Source organism: Hirundo rustica, chromosome 1, assembly GCF_015227805.2.
Source record: "Hirundo rustica isolate bHirRus1 chromosome 1, bHirRus1.pri.v3, whole genome shotgun sequence".
NCBI classification, from domain to species: Eukaryota; Metazoa; Chordata; class Aves; order Passeriformes; family Hirundinidae; genus Hirundo; species Hirundo rustica.
In genome coordinates this window covers 47,272,540-47,288,577 of record NC_053450.1, presented here as the reverse complement: position 1 = coordinate 47,288,577, position 16,038 = coordinate 47,272,540, and the positions used below count along the sequence as shown (strand labels likewise).

The 16,038-nt window shown below is 44.7% G+C and overlaps 1 protein-coding gene across 1 annotated transcript in view; it reads left to right on the top strand.

Annotated features, from left to right (window-relative positions):
• The first annotated feature begins 4,973 nt into the window (after nucleotides 1-4,973).
• Nucleotides 4,974-16,038, top strand: part of LOC120762208 (uncharacterized) — a 63,733-nt gene continuing 52,668 nt past the window's right edge. Inside the window, exons 1-2 of the mRNA XM_040084791.1 lie at nucleotides 4,974-4,997; nucleotides 8,036-8,376. Coding sequence (XP_039940725.1) covers nucleotides 4,974-4,997; nucleotides 8,036-8,376 — 365 coding nt within the window. The remainder of the gene's footprint in view (nucleotides 4,998-8,035; nucleotides 8,377-16,038) is intronic.

Here is a 16,038-nt window from a genome sequence, read left to right as displayed (position 1 = left end):
CACTTCATATAACTGCAGAATAATTTTGGTTGGAGGTGACCTGTGAAGGTCCTCTAGCTCAAGAGAGAACACTTTAAACGTGTAAACAAGTTTAAAAGTTTTACTTTTTTTTAGTAGTTTCTTTCCGTGTGTCAGTTCTGATTCTCCGAGGAAGTGAAAGCAGAGGAAGTAGAGTGCTACAGGGCACAGTTATTTTCCCCTGTGAAAGACTTCTAAAGCAAGACAGAATTCAAATGGAGGGGAATGTTTCTGAGGCAGCAAAATGGGATCCACCACAGTGTGGCACTTCCCTCCTCATCACACCCTGCCCCAGCCAAAGGAGACAAAGGTTTTCAGTGACCAAGGGGATCCCGTCAGCAGGCAGCAGCAATTCCTGCCAGTAGCAAAATTGTAGCAGCGCTAGTTCTGTGCCAGTTTCTTAACACGAACTAATTTGAATAATTTGATTGGAAAGTTAGTTCAGAGCGCGTGTTTTATGTAAAACTGTAGCAATTGTCTGAAATCACTGAGTCAGAACGGAGGAAGCCTTCACTGAGGGTCTTCAAAGTGACACTCTGGTCACTTTGTTGGGCCGTCCTTTCTCACATACCTGCAGCTCAGCCTGAGTTGCAGTTAGCTTTCTGTATCACAACTCTTGTTGGAAACCTTTGCTTGAGCTGCAAATCTTTGCAGCTCATTTTCCTTCCAGCCTGAATTTACTTCTGGCCACTTTGTGTGCATAGCTTCCATCCCAGTGCTTTTTATTTTATCTAGGTCTCTTTTCCCCAGGCTGCTTCTTGCAGACACATCCCCAGTCAGCCACCCTTTGTTAGGCTGAACAGCCAGACATCTCACATCCATTTTCCTAACCTTCCCACTGACCTCTCTGTACCTCTTCCAGCTGGAAGGTATCTCCCTGAAACATGGGTGACCAGGATTGTAGCAGTTTTCCATATGGTATCACCTGGGCCTCATACAAAGACAGGAATGCTTCCCTATTTTTACTGGAAATACCTCCCCTGCTGCCCTCATCATTCCCTTTTCAAAAAAAGGAAATTAAGTGAGTCTGGCAAGGTCTACCTTTAGTAAACCCATGTTGCATTTTATCCCATATTGCTTTTACCTCTGCATCATTAATTAGACTCCCCACAGAACACTATTTTAAAGCCTAGCAAGCTATTCAAGTGGCTCTAATAGACCTGTAAATATGGGTCAATTTTTTCACCTTCTTAATTGGAGGTCATACCCTTGTTCCCCAATCCTATGGCACTGCGCACAACCTTATTACTTTACCAAAGAGACTTGCTAACAGACTTAAAAAATCTTGTGGCAAAGCTTTTCTAATTTAAGGCAGGATATTATCTCATCCTTCCCATTCTAGCATGCTGGTCACCTTTGTCTTAGGGAAACTGAGCATTTTCTTTATATTTAATATTTAGTTTGGCTGATTTACCTGTACCTTTGTCTTTCAAATTAATCACTTTACTTAAAAAAACCCTTCTTTTCCTGTGTTTCTCATTTAATTTAAGCTGAGACAGTTTGTAATAACTCCTTAAAAATATTTTCTTTAATCATCTGTCTTTTATAGTGCCTCAGATATTAATCAAATCAAGTCCAGACTGATCTTCTGAATGAGGGCTTAAGAGGATGAGGATACGTGTTGGTCATCTCAGTTAATGATATTTTCAGACCATATTACCATTAAAAGCATTTGTTTGCTAACCCACATCTAGACTGTCACAGTTTGCCAGGATGACCTTTCTGACAGCACTTAGCTCTGAGATTGTAGAGTATAACCAAATCTGGTGGTGAAGTTTAGTGTCTGATCACTGGAAAATGCTTCTGCCTCCCCAAAATTGGTTGTTTGGTTTTTGTACTCAAGCTCTTCTTGTATATTGGTGCCATCTTTATTATTATTATTATTATTATTATTATTATTATTATTATTATTATTATTATTACTTTTTTCTTTTCATGTTACTGCTTCATAAACTCCAGGCTATTTTTTAGATTCATGGTGAAATTCGTTGGTCTCAAGAACAAAAAGAAAAAAACCCCAAACTCTTAATCTCAGAAATAACATTGCACTCTTTAAAATATGGGCTTGCTCTGGATTTTGGAAAATTTGGTAATTCCCAATGTATTCTATAAACTAGTTAGAAGTATTTGCAGTTGTCAAAGTGGGTTTCTTTTATTTATGGCTTTGATTAGCTATTTTTCAGTTTAGGGACATAGGGAAAATTTGGGAAGAGTGTGAGCCCATAATGAATGGCCAGGACAACACATTTTTCTAAAACAAAAAAACCTCTAACCAGACTATTCTACAAGCAAATGTGCCCAGTGGATATAGTCCAGACAACTGCACCTGGACACCACCTGGATATAATTAAGGTCCCAGAATGGAAGATGTGCTGAAATAGATGCCAGGAAATTTAACACTCTCCCTTCTTTATTCATCTGCTGCAGAGGGATGGCATAGGTAATACAGTACAATGGACCCATAGGGCTCTGGATATCTCTGGGGAAGACTTTTTGTCTTCTTTTAGATTCTGCTAGTGTCTGTATGCATTGGATTTTTGCTGCTTCTTGACCCTACAAGGTGCAGCCACACACCAAGGATATTGCTATGTCTTATTTTGGCTATGCGAGAAGGAATTACTTTGGTTCTCTCCCATGCTCATACCCACAGGCCACACTCAGCCCCTGTGGGTTTCCTGTTCTTCTTGAAAGAGTTAATTCTTCTTTAAATAACACTCACAGTGTCGTTTCTTTCACCCATTACTGACCATGTTATTTTTTTTCCAATGTGTTGCTCAGCATTGAACTTCAGAAACATGGCTTTCATGTGCTGCTTTATTATCCCTGGGTGAAGAAAATGCAAACAAGTTTTCAGATATTTAAATCTGGTCTATTCAGAAACCAACTTAGTTGAAATTAAGTTGCCTGATAAAAAGTGAAGGGGAAAAATAAGGTTCAGCTATGCAGAATTCAACCATCACTTGGTTAAAATCTAACATAGTGCCTTCATTAAGTGTTAAAAATCTCTGTTGAAACAGTATTAGCACAGCAGGGCCAGAGATAAATAATGACTCAGAGCAAATAGGCCTCAGCAGGAGAAAAGAGGTGTTTTACCTTATTGTGATCAGAAGCTGTCCTTATATATGTTCAAAATTACCCTTAATCCCATTATTATTATTATCATCACATGCGACCTTGCTAAATTTCTATTGTAAGAATAAATGGGAAAAAAAGCAAGTCCAAGTGAGGACTTTCTACATATTATCATGCTACATTAATTTTGTGGAGGAACTTGGGACAGAGTCTGTTGCAAGAGACAATGCACAGGGTGACTTGGTCCCTGATTGAGTTTCTCATATTAAAAGCCCCAAGGGAAAGACAAATGGAGAGTCATGCAATCAGATATTATCATGATTTGCGTAACTGGAGACTGACAGAGAAGCTGAACTGAGATTTAGCTGTGCTAGGTGCTTTATAATCACAGAATGATCTGGTCCTTGCCTGGAAAGGAGTTACCAGCTTTGATGTGCCACAGAATGAAACAAAATTAGTACATTAAAAGCACCTCAGCCATCTGCAACTTCTAATCAGCCTTCAGAGATTCCGGGAGAAATGAGTCTTGAAGAAGGATCTAGGATGGTGGATCACACCTATCTCATCTGTCTGTTGTTGGACTCAGTATTGTTCCTCATTAACAAAATTTACTGTGATAAATTATTATGTGGTGATATATAGATAATGGGAGTAACAATGCTAAAATCCCTGCCAGCATGCAGGGCCTTCCTTTGCTCATCTTTGGGGCTTGAATCTCCTTGATGCCATGATTTTGGTGATTCATCTTTGCTGGAGGAGCCGGGAACAGCTTGGGGACACAGTGAGTGACCAGTGTTCTGGTGGGGAGGTTGTGCTCCAGGGGGAGGGATCAGCGCAGAAGAAGTTGTGAAAAGGAAAGAGCGGGGAGTAGTAGGTTCATCTGATTCTTGTAGCTTGAATGGGAAGTAAAGCAGACAGAGAAGCAGACCCTTAAGAGAACAAGAGTAGGCAGAGAGGGTCTGCAGTTTGGAGTAGCTTGGCCCTGGTACAGCAAAGGACTTAAAGGCAGGAGGGAGGTGAATTTGAAATGGGGATCAGTGTGAGTGAAAAGGTAGACAGCTAGAAAGGTGTAATGAAATCAATTTTGAATACACACAAGAAGTAATGTGCATCTTGGATTTTATCTCAGAGAAAAAACTACTGGAATCTATGTAAATGATGGTGAATTCACTCATATAGAGTTGTTTGTGTTTTGAAACAGAGTGGAAGTCTTTAGATATGACTTTAGATATAGACAGTGACAATAGGACAGGAAAGAGGGCAGTGGTGTTTCCTCTCACAGGTGCTAAATGATGAACATCTTCACATGTAAGATGCCTCTGTAGAAAAGGGAACCCGCCTTCTTTCTTTGTGTGGAAGTATGGATCTATTCCCAGGCAAATGTGCATGGTACAGGTGAAGTTGGACTAACATAATATCAAGAACACAGGCAAAAATAAGCCTTGGAATGCATATATTTGGGCAGAGTATGAATGTTTAAAGGATATTAATATACCCTCTGAGAGACGAGGAAGTGTTCTGCCATCTCCTGTTATCTGGCTTAGTAGGCTGAATAAGTGAATAATGCAGAGAGCAAAGTTACTCCAATGAGTGAGTCACCTAGACTCCAAACTATTAGCATGCAGCCAAGGCACATTGAAAAAGCAGAGTTCATCCACACTGATTTTAGTAACTGCTCCACTCAGTGGGGAAATAAATCAGTTTTTCCTCAGTTAACACAAGATCTGAATAACCATCAATTCCCTCCACAGTATCTGCAGCACAAATGGTATCACAGATGCTTGATTGTAGGTATAAATTAGCATATTATGCCCATAGGGGGAGGCTGGATGATGATGGCTTAGTAGCTGAAGCCTGCTGGCCTCTGGGAAAGTGCAAATGTAATGTCGGATGACTCAGTTCGCCAGGTGAGCAAGAGAAGCTGTGCCTCCACGAAACAAAAAGGTGAAAAATGAAGACAAATTGTAGAGTAGTGTCTGTGGTCATAGATACCGTGCTAACTGACATCCACACTTACTGACATTTAGAGGCGAGGAAAAGCACCTTTGGAACTTACACCGATACAAAGGAAGGAGCACCTGGGTAAAACATCACTGCTTGTGTCTTTTCTCTTACCTACTGGCCTTTCCCGGAGGAAGGGAAATCACAACTACTTGGAAACCTTATGAGTTAAAAGGAATTGTAGGAACTATCTGTGCAAATGCAGACCTCCATCTGAAGGCAGTATCCATGACTGAAAATCCTGACACTGTTAAAAAGCAAAAGGAGGGACCAAACTCACCACACTAGTCAGGCCACTGACTTCTTTCCTGTAAGTTTATTCCTCTTGTATTTCCTCACAGCAGGTTTTCCACCCTGTCTTTTTTTTTGCTATTCTCATCCTTTTTGTTCTTGCCACCCACATTTTTTCTCTTTCACAGAGAAGAATTTGATTCCTATAAATCTTCCAATGCTCAACACCTCTCTCCTGGTGGTCTGTTGTTCATGAGGCAGCATCTGCACAGCGCCAGGTGGGATCCTTTGTCAGCAATTGACAGGAGATACTGCTGGTAGCTATTATGCACATGAAAAGGAAGACGATGCCGAAATGAGGTTGTTAGAGAACCATGCGGCTCTTTCCTCATGTTGGGAGGACAAGTATACAGATTTCTCCTTCACTGCTGCCTGCCAGCATGTAGCTGTCAATTATTGCCTGTGCTTTGACACCCGAGCAGCAGCCTGGCCTCTTCCTCCTCAGCCATCCCTGCCTCCTCTGCTGCACAAAGCTGCCTCTCCAGGTTAATGAGGTGCTGGTGTGATTTTGGCACCCAGATCTTGTGCTGACAGCTGTACCCCAGCTCCAGGGTCCTGGCACATTCCCACCGCTCTCGCTGACCTGGGCCCCTCGCTGGAGCTGCTGCACATCCAGCAGCAGCTGGTTTCCCGTGGGGTTTTTCCCTGTTAGGCTTGGGGATAGAAGACAGCAGCAGTAGCCAACACTGTTAAACAAGCAAATTGTGTGAGAAAGTTTTTTCTTACAGACTGGGTTGGCCCACCTTTTACTGCAGCTGCTAAGTGAGGGGTGGAAAAGCAGAGTCTGTTCTCCTGCTCTTCAGCCTCCACACAAGGAACAGTTGTGGGTGCTCTGCAATGGGAGTAGCTCCACGATGAGGTCAGGGGCACATCCACCTGGCTGCCTGCCAGGGCAGCCAGCAATGGTAGCTATGACCGTGGCGGTGGTAAAAAGTCAGTTTATTGTCATGAGATCGGTGGCACGTATTCCCTGAAAGGGGAGTCGCCTCTGGAAGAGGCATCAGTCCTGGTGCTGTCTCATCCAGGACAGGTCCAGCTCTGCCCACAATGCCCATGACACCCCCAAAATGTTCACTGCTACAGAGGAAACCTCTTCCAGTATTTCTAGAAAGAAAGTGATAGGAGACACGAGCAAGGCTGGAGCAAGGAGGGTGTCCCAGGCACTGCTGTGAAGGGCTCTAGTAGGGGATTTGTAGAGTTTCTGTCCTTCCTCAAATCTACCATGTGGAAGTGGAGGCAATCTACTAAAATCCTGTCAATGTCCTAAACTGGCCTGAGGCAACACAATTTTAAAAGAAGAGGGTTCCTCTTCTGTGGCTTGAGGTTGCAGAGGATGACCTGTAACAGCAAATGTTTACTTCTCAATTGGTTATTGATTTTTTTTCCAATTCACTGACAATCCTGAATGTCCCCGGAGCAACCGGGAAAGCTAGAACTAAAGCTTCTATTTACCTTAATTAATTATCTAGGTTTTTTTCCCTCTCAGGGACCAAGGAACCACTTCTCAACATTCATGGGTCATGGATTCCTCTCTCCATGTAACTTATTTAAATGTTAGAGCTATGATATCTACAGTGCAGCCAAGGATAATGAAATTGGGAAGTGGCTTCTCATGTAGTTACTCCAGTCCTTCATCTTTAATGCACAAGGAATGACTCAGGTGCACAGAGCCCTTCTCCCTCCTTTATGATGGCATTTTTTCCACCTACTGAGTATTTTTTACTGCTGCAGTTCTTATGAGAGGAAAGATTGTTGTAGGAGTCATGGCAAATTACCTTGCAGCACTTGTAATCAGTTCTATTGCCAGTAAATGAATATTCTTGGAAATACTGAGCTGCTGCTGTATAGGGGATCTTAGAGGCAAGGGTGATGATGAAAGGTCTCTTTGTAGCAGGAGAGCTGAGCTGGCGCAGCTGCAGAGCCCACCAGCACAGTCACAGCTCAAGGGCTGAGCTTCAGAGGGAGGAGGGTCAGCAGGAAAGGCCACTGAGGCTGAGCTAGGGCTGCCCCAGGCACTGCTAGTGAGCCCAGACTACTGCCTGTTAACTCGCCTGCCATCACTCCTTCACAGGAACTTTTGCTAGTACAGCTAATCCCGCTCCAGGGATTTACCAGGAATAAAAAACAGGAATAAAAATGTCACTGCTTAAACCAATGTGGCTCCACAGATAGAGGTTTCCAGTGCAGACTTAGCCTCAGGTCAGTTTTTTAAGGGTAGCTCTTGTCATCATTTGCACTGAAGCTGGACTGTTGGGGGGGGGGGAAAGTCAGAGAGGTTGCAGCATCACTGACCCTTTGATTTTGCCTGTTTCCCTATGCTCCCTCTTTTGGAGCCAAGGTTCCAGTGATGGGCAGATATCAGGAGACTCACAGCATTTGCCCTTTCTTTTCCCAGTCCCTTGACTGTAGCTGGACGATTTACAGGCACAATTGTGGGGTTTGAAACAAGGAGGTGGAAAAATACCCTCAGGTCAGTTTCACTCATGTGAGGCTACTCCCCACTTCTCTTGTGGTTTTGTGGGGCTAGCGTCCAGAGGCATAGTCATTGCCCTTCGGAAATACTGTCTCCCCCTCACAAAAGTGCCTCTGCCCTCCTCCTTCGGGCAGTTTCTGATTTCCCCTGACCGAGCTGCGACTCTCCGGCTGCCTTCAGGAGCGCGCAGGTTTGCCGCTGGAAGCGGCGAGCCCCGCGTGTCCCTCAGGGCTGCGCTCTCCCCAGCCGGGCAGCTCTCTGCACGCCGGGTTCTTTCCCCATGGTGAAGGCGAGATCGTCGCCAATCCTCCCGAGCGGTTCCAGCGGCAGCAGCCCCGCGGTCCGGCCGGGTGCACGCAGCCACTGGATGTCACTGTTGTTCCGCGGAAACCCCCCCAAAGCCCCGGGCTACGGGGCGGCAGAGAGCGGATTTTCACACCCGCTGCGGTATCTGCTGCTTTCAGTGGCTCCGTGCAGCCCGGTCACACGCAAAAGGTCCGTATAGATTCTGGGAGGGTGAGGTATGGATGCTATGAGTGTCGGTGCTGTGCTTTGTTTGTGATAGCTGCTTATTGATGATGAAAGGAGACAGTGGTGAATATTAGCAGGATCCCTCAGCGGCAGCTTTACTGTCTTTGATATATCCTGTGGCTGCTCTCTTCATGGACTCATAGAATAATGGAATGGCGGTTGGAAGGATCCTTTAAGATCATCCAATTCCAACACCCCTGCCATGGGCAGGGACACCTTCCACTAGCCCAGGTTGCTCAAAGCCCCATCCAACTTGGTCTTGAACACTTCCAAGGACAGAGCATCCACAACTTCTCTGGACAATCTGTTCCAGTGCCTCAGCACCCTCACAGTCCAGAGTTAATCTTTTCTCTGCATACAAAGGTCTGAGGGCAGTGGGAGTCCAGCCAGGACGAGAAAGCTGCATCTCGTGGACCTGCAGAGCATCGGGGATGAGCTGCAGGGTGCCAGGAAAGGAGCCAGGAAAAGCACATAGTCCCCAGGCTGCATTCACCTCCTGGGGCAAGCAGGGTGTGTGGAAAGCAGCCTGTGACTGGCCTTGCCCAGATGAGCGGCTGGGCTGCACAGTTAGGGAGCTGGGAAGCGTCCTCAGGTGCTCCCAATGCAGACAGCATTTGACAAACATCGGTGAGCCCAGAGCAGCAGAAATGTCCAGAGAGGATGACTGCAGACAGTACAGTGTTAGTCAAACCTGTGAGTAGTTCTGCTTTGTTTAGAGCACTTAGGCCGCAGCAGACTGTAAGGATAGGCAAGCTGAGAGACAAAGGCAAAAGGAATTTTACTTATCTTTTCCTCCTCTCCAACTTGTGTGGAGCAGAAGCTCCTCATGGATAAAGACTGGTTCCTAGATATGAGAGTTAAAAACAGAGCTGTTGAGCATTTGTGTTTTAGGGAAGGTTTTTTTTCTCCCAGTTGCCAGCCTGGCTTTAGATTAGCTCTGTAGGGATGTCAAGATTTGTCTTCTGTGAAATGTCCTACATTTCTTAAGATATAAAGTGGGCAACTGTTTTTTTCCTAATAAGTCTTCTTTGATTAAACATCCAAAAGTGTTTCTAGCAAAAGAATTTAGTTAAATGAAAATACATCTGTATAATTAATTACTTAAATAAAACTTCAGGAAGTCATAGGCTTTCCCAGAAAAGATATTCTGGTAGACAAGGTTAAAAGTTGCTAATCAACCTTCTTCATTAGGAGATTTTTTTTTTTTTTTTAATCACATTTCCTTTCACTGAAACCTTGACTTAACAAGATATTTGCATATGTGACTAAGTCATTTGGATCTAATTCCCTTAGGTATCTGCAAACAAAGGATGGTCCCAGGAGAGACGCTCTGAAGTGACCTTGATTGTACTTTAATAGTAGCAGTATTAAAAGAAGTGAGGGTGATGCCAAGGAAAAATGAGGAGACAAAACTTACTATTAAATATTGAAGCACGCTACAAGGAAATGAATGAAAACATCCAGCACCTAGCAGGTGACCTAGTATATTTGATTAAGTGGTCATCGATGTGCAGTGCAGGGAGCCCCCAGTTAGTGTTAATCCCCCAGAGAAGCTCCTGTGGCATAATAAGGTAGTCAGGATATTCCAGCTCAGGTCCAGAAACAGCAGAGCCATTCCTCAGGGTGTGCTCCAAATGCCTTTGGAGGAACAGCGACCTTCATGGATCCCGTGTCTCTGTCCTCAGCCAAAACTCTGGCTGTGAGATGCCCAGAAGCTTGTGCTAGTGCTGCACTGCCCACAGGCCCTGCTGAGAATCTGGGAGATAATTGGTACTTATCTTGCTCCTTGTCCTGTGGGTGAGATCTGACTCTCTTCTAGATGGCTGAGAGAAAAGTGAGTCCTGCCTGTGTGGATTTGCCCTACAGATACTCTCTCTCACCTGGGGGCCTCTGTCCCCAGGGAAACGTGCTTTGCCTCATATTTTTTGTAACCCAGGAGACTGCTTGAATCATGATGGGCCACTCTAATAGAAGGAAATACCCAGCCTAGTGACTTCTTAAGCTTTTTTCTCCTTTGATCTTTTCTTCCTGGAGGCATTTATTTGATCTTGGAAGGACCTTAGGGCTACAGTCTGCCCTAGCAAAGATATGACAGAGAGCAGAGGAAAGATTTTGAGTCTTTTCTTCTGACTATTCCTCTACATAACACAGGCAGAATATTGACATGCTTCTCCCAGGAGCATAGGGGCAAGATGTAGCAAATCAGAGTGGAGATAAACTAGGTGAAATTTCCAGGATAAAAACATTCGGAAAAGGTTGTGGCTGTGAGAAGTAGGATACTCTTCTAGAAAGTATCAGATGGGTCTCAGGAGGCTTGGATCCAGGAGACCCGACAGCTGGTGTGAAACTGTGTAAAGGCCAACTGATTGCTTTGTTTCTCAGGTCTCCACCTGTGAAATACCCTTGCACCTTCTCTGCTTAGCCTTAGTGGGACTGTGGCTTTTCCAGTTAATACAGCAACAGAATGAACATCTCTCACTTTCTGTTGGAGCCACTAGATGGGACCAGAGTAAAACAATGAAAATAATTTTGACATACTGGCCAATAAAGACATGTTATCTTTGACCTTTAAGTCTAGTCTCAAGATTCAATCCAAATGCCAGTTTAGGCTTTCAGCGTTCCCTGCTAAAAATTAATCATCTTCTCTGCTTCTTCTTTTATTCCTTCTTTGAAGTATGCTTCATCTACATAGCTGGTATTTGCATTGCCTTGTTATAGGAATCAAATGGTGTCCATCTGTAGACATGAAATATGGAGGGGCCATTTGGGCTGCTGAAGTTCTTCCCTTCCCTCACCACACTCATTCCTGAAAGCACCAAGAGGAGTGTTAAATACCAGAGGGAGATCAGATGTAGACACAAACGGAGGAAATCCGGGGAAAGCAAAATGGAGCACATCTTCGTATTTCCTTCCCCACGAGCTGTGGCTAGGGAAATAAAGCAAAGCCAGGACTCCCAAATCCAACAGCTGAAAGAAAGGCAGGAGCAAGGTTTGCAGTCTTTCCCCTGTTACTTTATCCATCCTAGGACGTTCCTCTCTGCACACCTATTTGCCGTAGGCAGTGAGCGTGGGCCAGGCTGGGCAGGGCCCCTTTCCCCCAGCTCTCTGTGGTGGGAAGTGCACTGGCAGTGCTGCAGGTGTAATTCACATTACTGACAATCAGGCAGAAACTGAAAGTAAACAACCTATTTACATGTATTTTAAACACAGCTCGGCGCCCGGCAGCCCGATTATTTTGAGGAAGAGGTTAAAGCAGACACTGTGAGGCAAGGACCTTACATACCAAGCTCCAGCCCTCGGTGCATTAATATGGCTGAGTGGAGATACTAACATAACCTTACCTGTAATGGCATGAACACACCACTGTAATAATTCATTTAGAATGATGACACCTGAGACCTAATTTAAAACTCCTAGATGAATACTGTTCTCACATTCAAACCCCCAAGGCTGCTGCAAACATACCTAAGAAATCCTAAGAACTATAGTGAGCCTAATTGAATTGGACTTAAATGGACCATTGAGGTGGCCTCACGGAGCTCTGGGGAATTTATATTGTCTATACTGTATCAGAATCACAGCTTGAACTGAATAACGGGTTACATCCAATCATGTTACTGTAACTCATGCTTGAGGAAAGGGGGAAACCTTTTGCTATCAGCAAGGCTGTATGGAAAACAATTTCAAATCACTTTAAACCCGGCTGGCAACTACTTTGCCAATTATGGAGTCCTTTGGGAAAGGTGTGTGCTAGGGCTCGGGACTAAATGATTTATGTCAAGCGCCCCAGTCCCCGGAGGCACATACAGGAGGCTGGAGAGGAGGTGCTTGTGGCTAATTATTTCTCCTAAGAATACTTTAGCAAGGTAATTTGTGCTTGCAGATGAGTCACTCCGCACGCTGAATATAACACGGGGAAAGCAGAGACTTCAGCGCTACACAGACAGATAAAAGCGAAATGAACGGGATCTTCACTCCGTAATCTCACATGCAAAACCCCAGCCCCACGGCCCCCCTGCCTGCCCCCTCTCCCCCAAGGGCCCCTCGCCAGTCATGCTCAAGGGGGACCACAGAGGAAGGCCAAGCAGAGCCTCGTCCCCACGCCTAATTACAGAGAGAAGCCGGGCGTTTAAAAGGCTGATAAAAGCGTGCACTCTCTGTGACTCTTGGTGGTGCAAATCTGCTGGCGGCTGGGCACGCAAGAGGGAAAAGCTCGGGCAAGCTGAAGGAGGTAGCAGCCAAACGCCTTCCCAGCGTTCCCGCCTGTGCATCCCTTTGGTGCACTGGCAGTTTCTTCGCTCCTGTTGTCTAAAATCTCCTCACAGGTGCACTGTTGACACTGTGTTATAATTTATGAAGCTGCAGATGCCTGGAACAGGTAATTCATTTTGCAGATGGCAAGTGTAAATTCTGCTGTTCCTCACATGGCACAGACTTGCCTGTTAATAAAAAGGCTGACGTCCCAGATCTTGGCTACTCCGAGAGGTGTAGCAAATCCCTTTTGGATGTGTTGCTGCCAAAGAGTGAGGTGTAAATAGCATTGATCTTGCAGATGATTTAAGCCTGATTTCAAGATCCCCACTACCCCAAAGCTCTGTGTGGGACTGACTCAAAGCAGGGTTAATTTTGGTCGGAAGTTTGGGATCGATTTGCAGCTGAAGCACACGTTAAAACACTGTGCATGTTCTGAACGCTTCCTTCCAGATTTTCGTCTGATTTTAACCCACGCTGTATAGCTGACTTTTATTCAGGTCCTATCATTCACACTGGCTTTGGGATTTCAGGAGCAATGAAAACACGAATTTGTGGCAAACGCAGACCTGCTCTTCTTGATCGGGAGTTAGTAGAGATGCAGACACACTCTCCTTTTGAAAAATGCATTCGTGGTTATCTGCTGCTTTGCAGCAGCTGAGGAGAAGAAAGAATGCTGAAAGTCCCTGTGGAAATGCCATTCAAGCCTTCCAAGCCCAGATGAGCCCCAAGCCCCCCAGCTGAGCCTGGGGCCTGCAGAGCAGGTGCACCAGGCATGTTGGTGTCTGCTGGAGCGTGGGTGGGTAGTGAGCCACCAGGGCTGCAACCTGCAGCTGCAGCACTCTGCGTGGATCAGTCTGCAGTAACAACCTAGGAAAGATGCGAAGCACCTTCCTTTCCTGTAGCAGTACAGGCAGTAACACAGCTGCCACAGATGGAGAGAGGCCAATGGATTTGCTAACCCACAGCAAAGAGAAAAGTTGTGAAAGGTTGAGTAGCTGAATTGACTGGCTTTGAAACAGCAATCTAACAAACCAATGGCCTTTGGGTAAGTCTACTTTGTCCAAAAGATCTGTGGTCTTCTAGTCCATGCTCAGGTGACAGCCTTCCATTGGGAGTGTGGAGCAAAATCCATTCTTGTTGACCTGATTAAGGCTCAGCTACGAGGCACGGCCATCACTGAGGGGCTCTTGTCTCAAGCATAAGCTCCAGGGAAAACTCACTTGGGAAAGCCAGTTAAATGCTGGCTGGCAGGGCAGGGAACAGGCAGTGTTAGCAGGCATTGTAAACCCATGGCTGGCAATAAAAGGGTCTGTAGTTTGTAGCATTATGGGCTGTATAAGCTGAAGTCCACAGACCCTGGGAAAACCTCAGCTGAGGTTGGTTTGGCTCTTTTGGTCCTCTTTGGATATAATTGAATTCAAAACATTCACATTGTGCTGATGAAGATTCTGACTCATGGTGTCTGTTAGAGAGTAGAGGAGAGGAATGGAGGAAGCAAAACACACGATCCTGTTTTCCCTGCCCCTGCTCAAACTGTCCCCCCCGTCTGCCAAGGGGACACTCCAGATGGCTGGAGTTTGACCTTACATTATATTAGCTTCATAAAGGACACAGGACATGTACTGCCCTTGTGGATTTAAGCCACAGCAGAAATTGCATTGGAAGCTGCCACCCAGCAAAACATCAGTGTTCTGTCCTCTGCCTGATTGCCCCAATCTGGTTTATTGGACAAAAACCTCCCTCAAAATTTTGCATGCAAGAGAGAAGCTGAAGCACATTCATTGGGAAGTGTGCATGAAATGCAGCACTGGTTCAACAGAAAATCTTTCACTTGTTCTTTTTCTTCTTTTTGATCCACTCCCCTAGGGTCTTTTCAGGACCATTCACCACCAAGCACACAAACCCCTGCCACAACCGCTTAAGAGTCATTCTTTCTGTCCCAGCTGATGAGAAAAAACATTACTTTGCAATATGGTCAAGGTCTTCCAGGTCTTTTATCACTCAGAGCAGGATCACAGAAAAAACTCACCACTTTTCCTCTCTTAGTACTGAGAGTTTACAACTATGTTATACAGATCTTTTATGCATTTCTTTGTATTTTATTTTTTTATTCTTCCCAATCTCTTTTAAGTTGCTTCCCCTTTGCACATCTGAGCTTTGCTGATCACAGAGGTCAAACAGATTGAAAACATGTGTGCAAGTAAAGTGGCTTCACCTTTGACCTCAAACTATTCCTTCTTGGGAACATTTAATTTGCTCTAACCAAATGTATTTTTATTTTAATGGAATGCTCTTTGCCTGAGGCAAACTGTGTGGAAGTCCATCAGATGTGTTTTCATTTTACCACTTTGTAGAAAAGTGTATTAATCCATTTTGCTTTACATCTGGAATATTTTTAACACAGCCCTGGGATTTTTCCCTCTCTATCTGCAGCACTACCCATGACTCCTGTGCAGAAAACAAAACAGAGCAATATGAAATTAAATGGACTGAAGGGGTGTGTTAATAATGAAAGTCAATCCTGATTGCAAAGGGCAAATTCTTTTTGCATCCTGGGTCTATATATTTCTGTTTCTGCTGGGTTATATATTTTCCAAGGATGATGCTCTGTGCTGTGCCAGAGGGAACAGGATGTAAAATGTACTTAGCTATAACCAGTGCTGTCTGACACTATCCTGGATCAATCTGGTGAGGCAAGGTAAGCTTTACATTAGGATCAAGCTGTGGCTATAGGTCCTCACTTTCAGCTTGTGTTTCTGTGATCTGATTCAAGGCTCATAGCGCTTTGTGGCAGAACACAATGTAGAAGACATAACCATTCCAGACCATGTTATGGTTTTGACTGCATTGGAAGTCTTACGCATTAGTTTCTCCTAAGCAGCTCCCCTAAGTTGTTTGGGGCAGTTTTCAAGCTGCTATGCATTCATGCATAGTTTGTGAGTATCTGCCTACCCTACCTGTTATAAAAATCAAGATATATAGCTAGCTTTCGGAGTGGGTTTGTTTTGGTGTTTTTGTTTGTTTGTTTTTTCCTTTGTCAGAGAGAATTTCCAGCTCATGTAACCTTCATTGCGAGTTGTCTCACCATTCTGATTCTGCCACCATTCATTTTGGGGTTGAGTACTGAATTCAACATGAAATGACAACCTAACATGAGAAAGCCAGAGTAAATGTCATCCCCTAATAGACTTGAATGACGGAATGAGTCTGTGCCCAGGAATCTGCATTCATTTTGCATAGTCCTGGCATCCTATCTGGGCAGCTTGCTACTGTGAGGAACATCCCTCCCTTTGAAACCTGAAAGGGTGAATGAGGCCCTGTGTGGCTGCAACATTGTCCTACTTCCCTGCTGTGCCTCCATTTAACAGTCTGCTGTCAGAGGAAATTATTTCAGTACT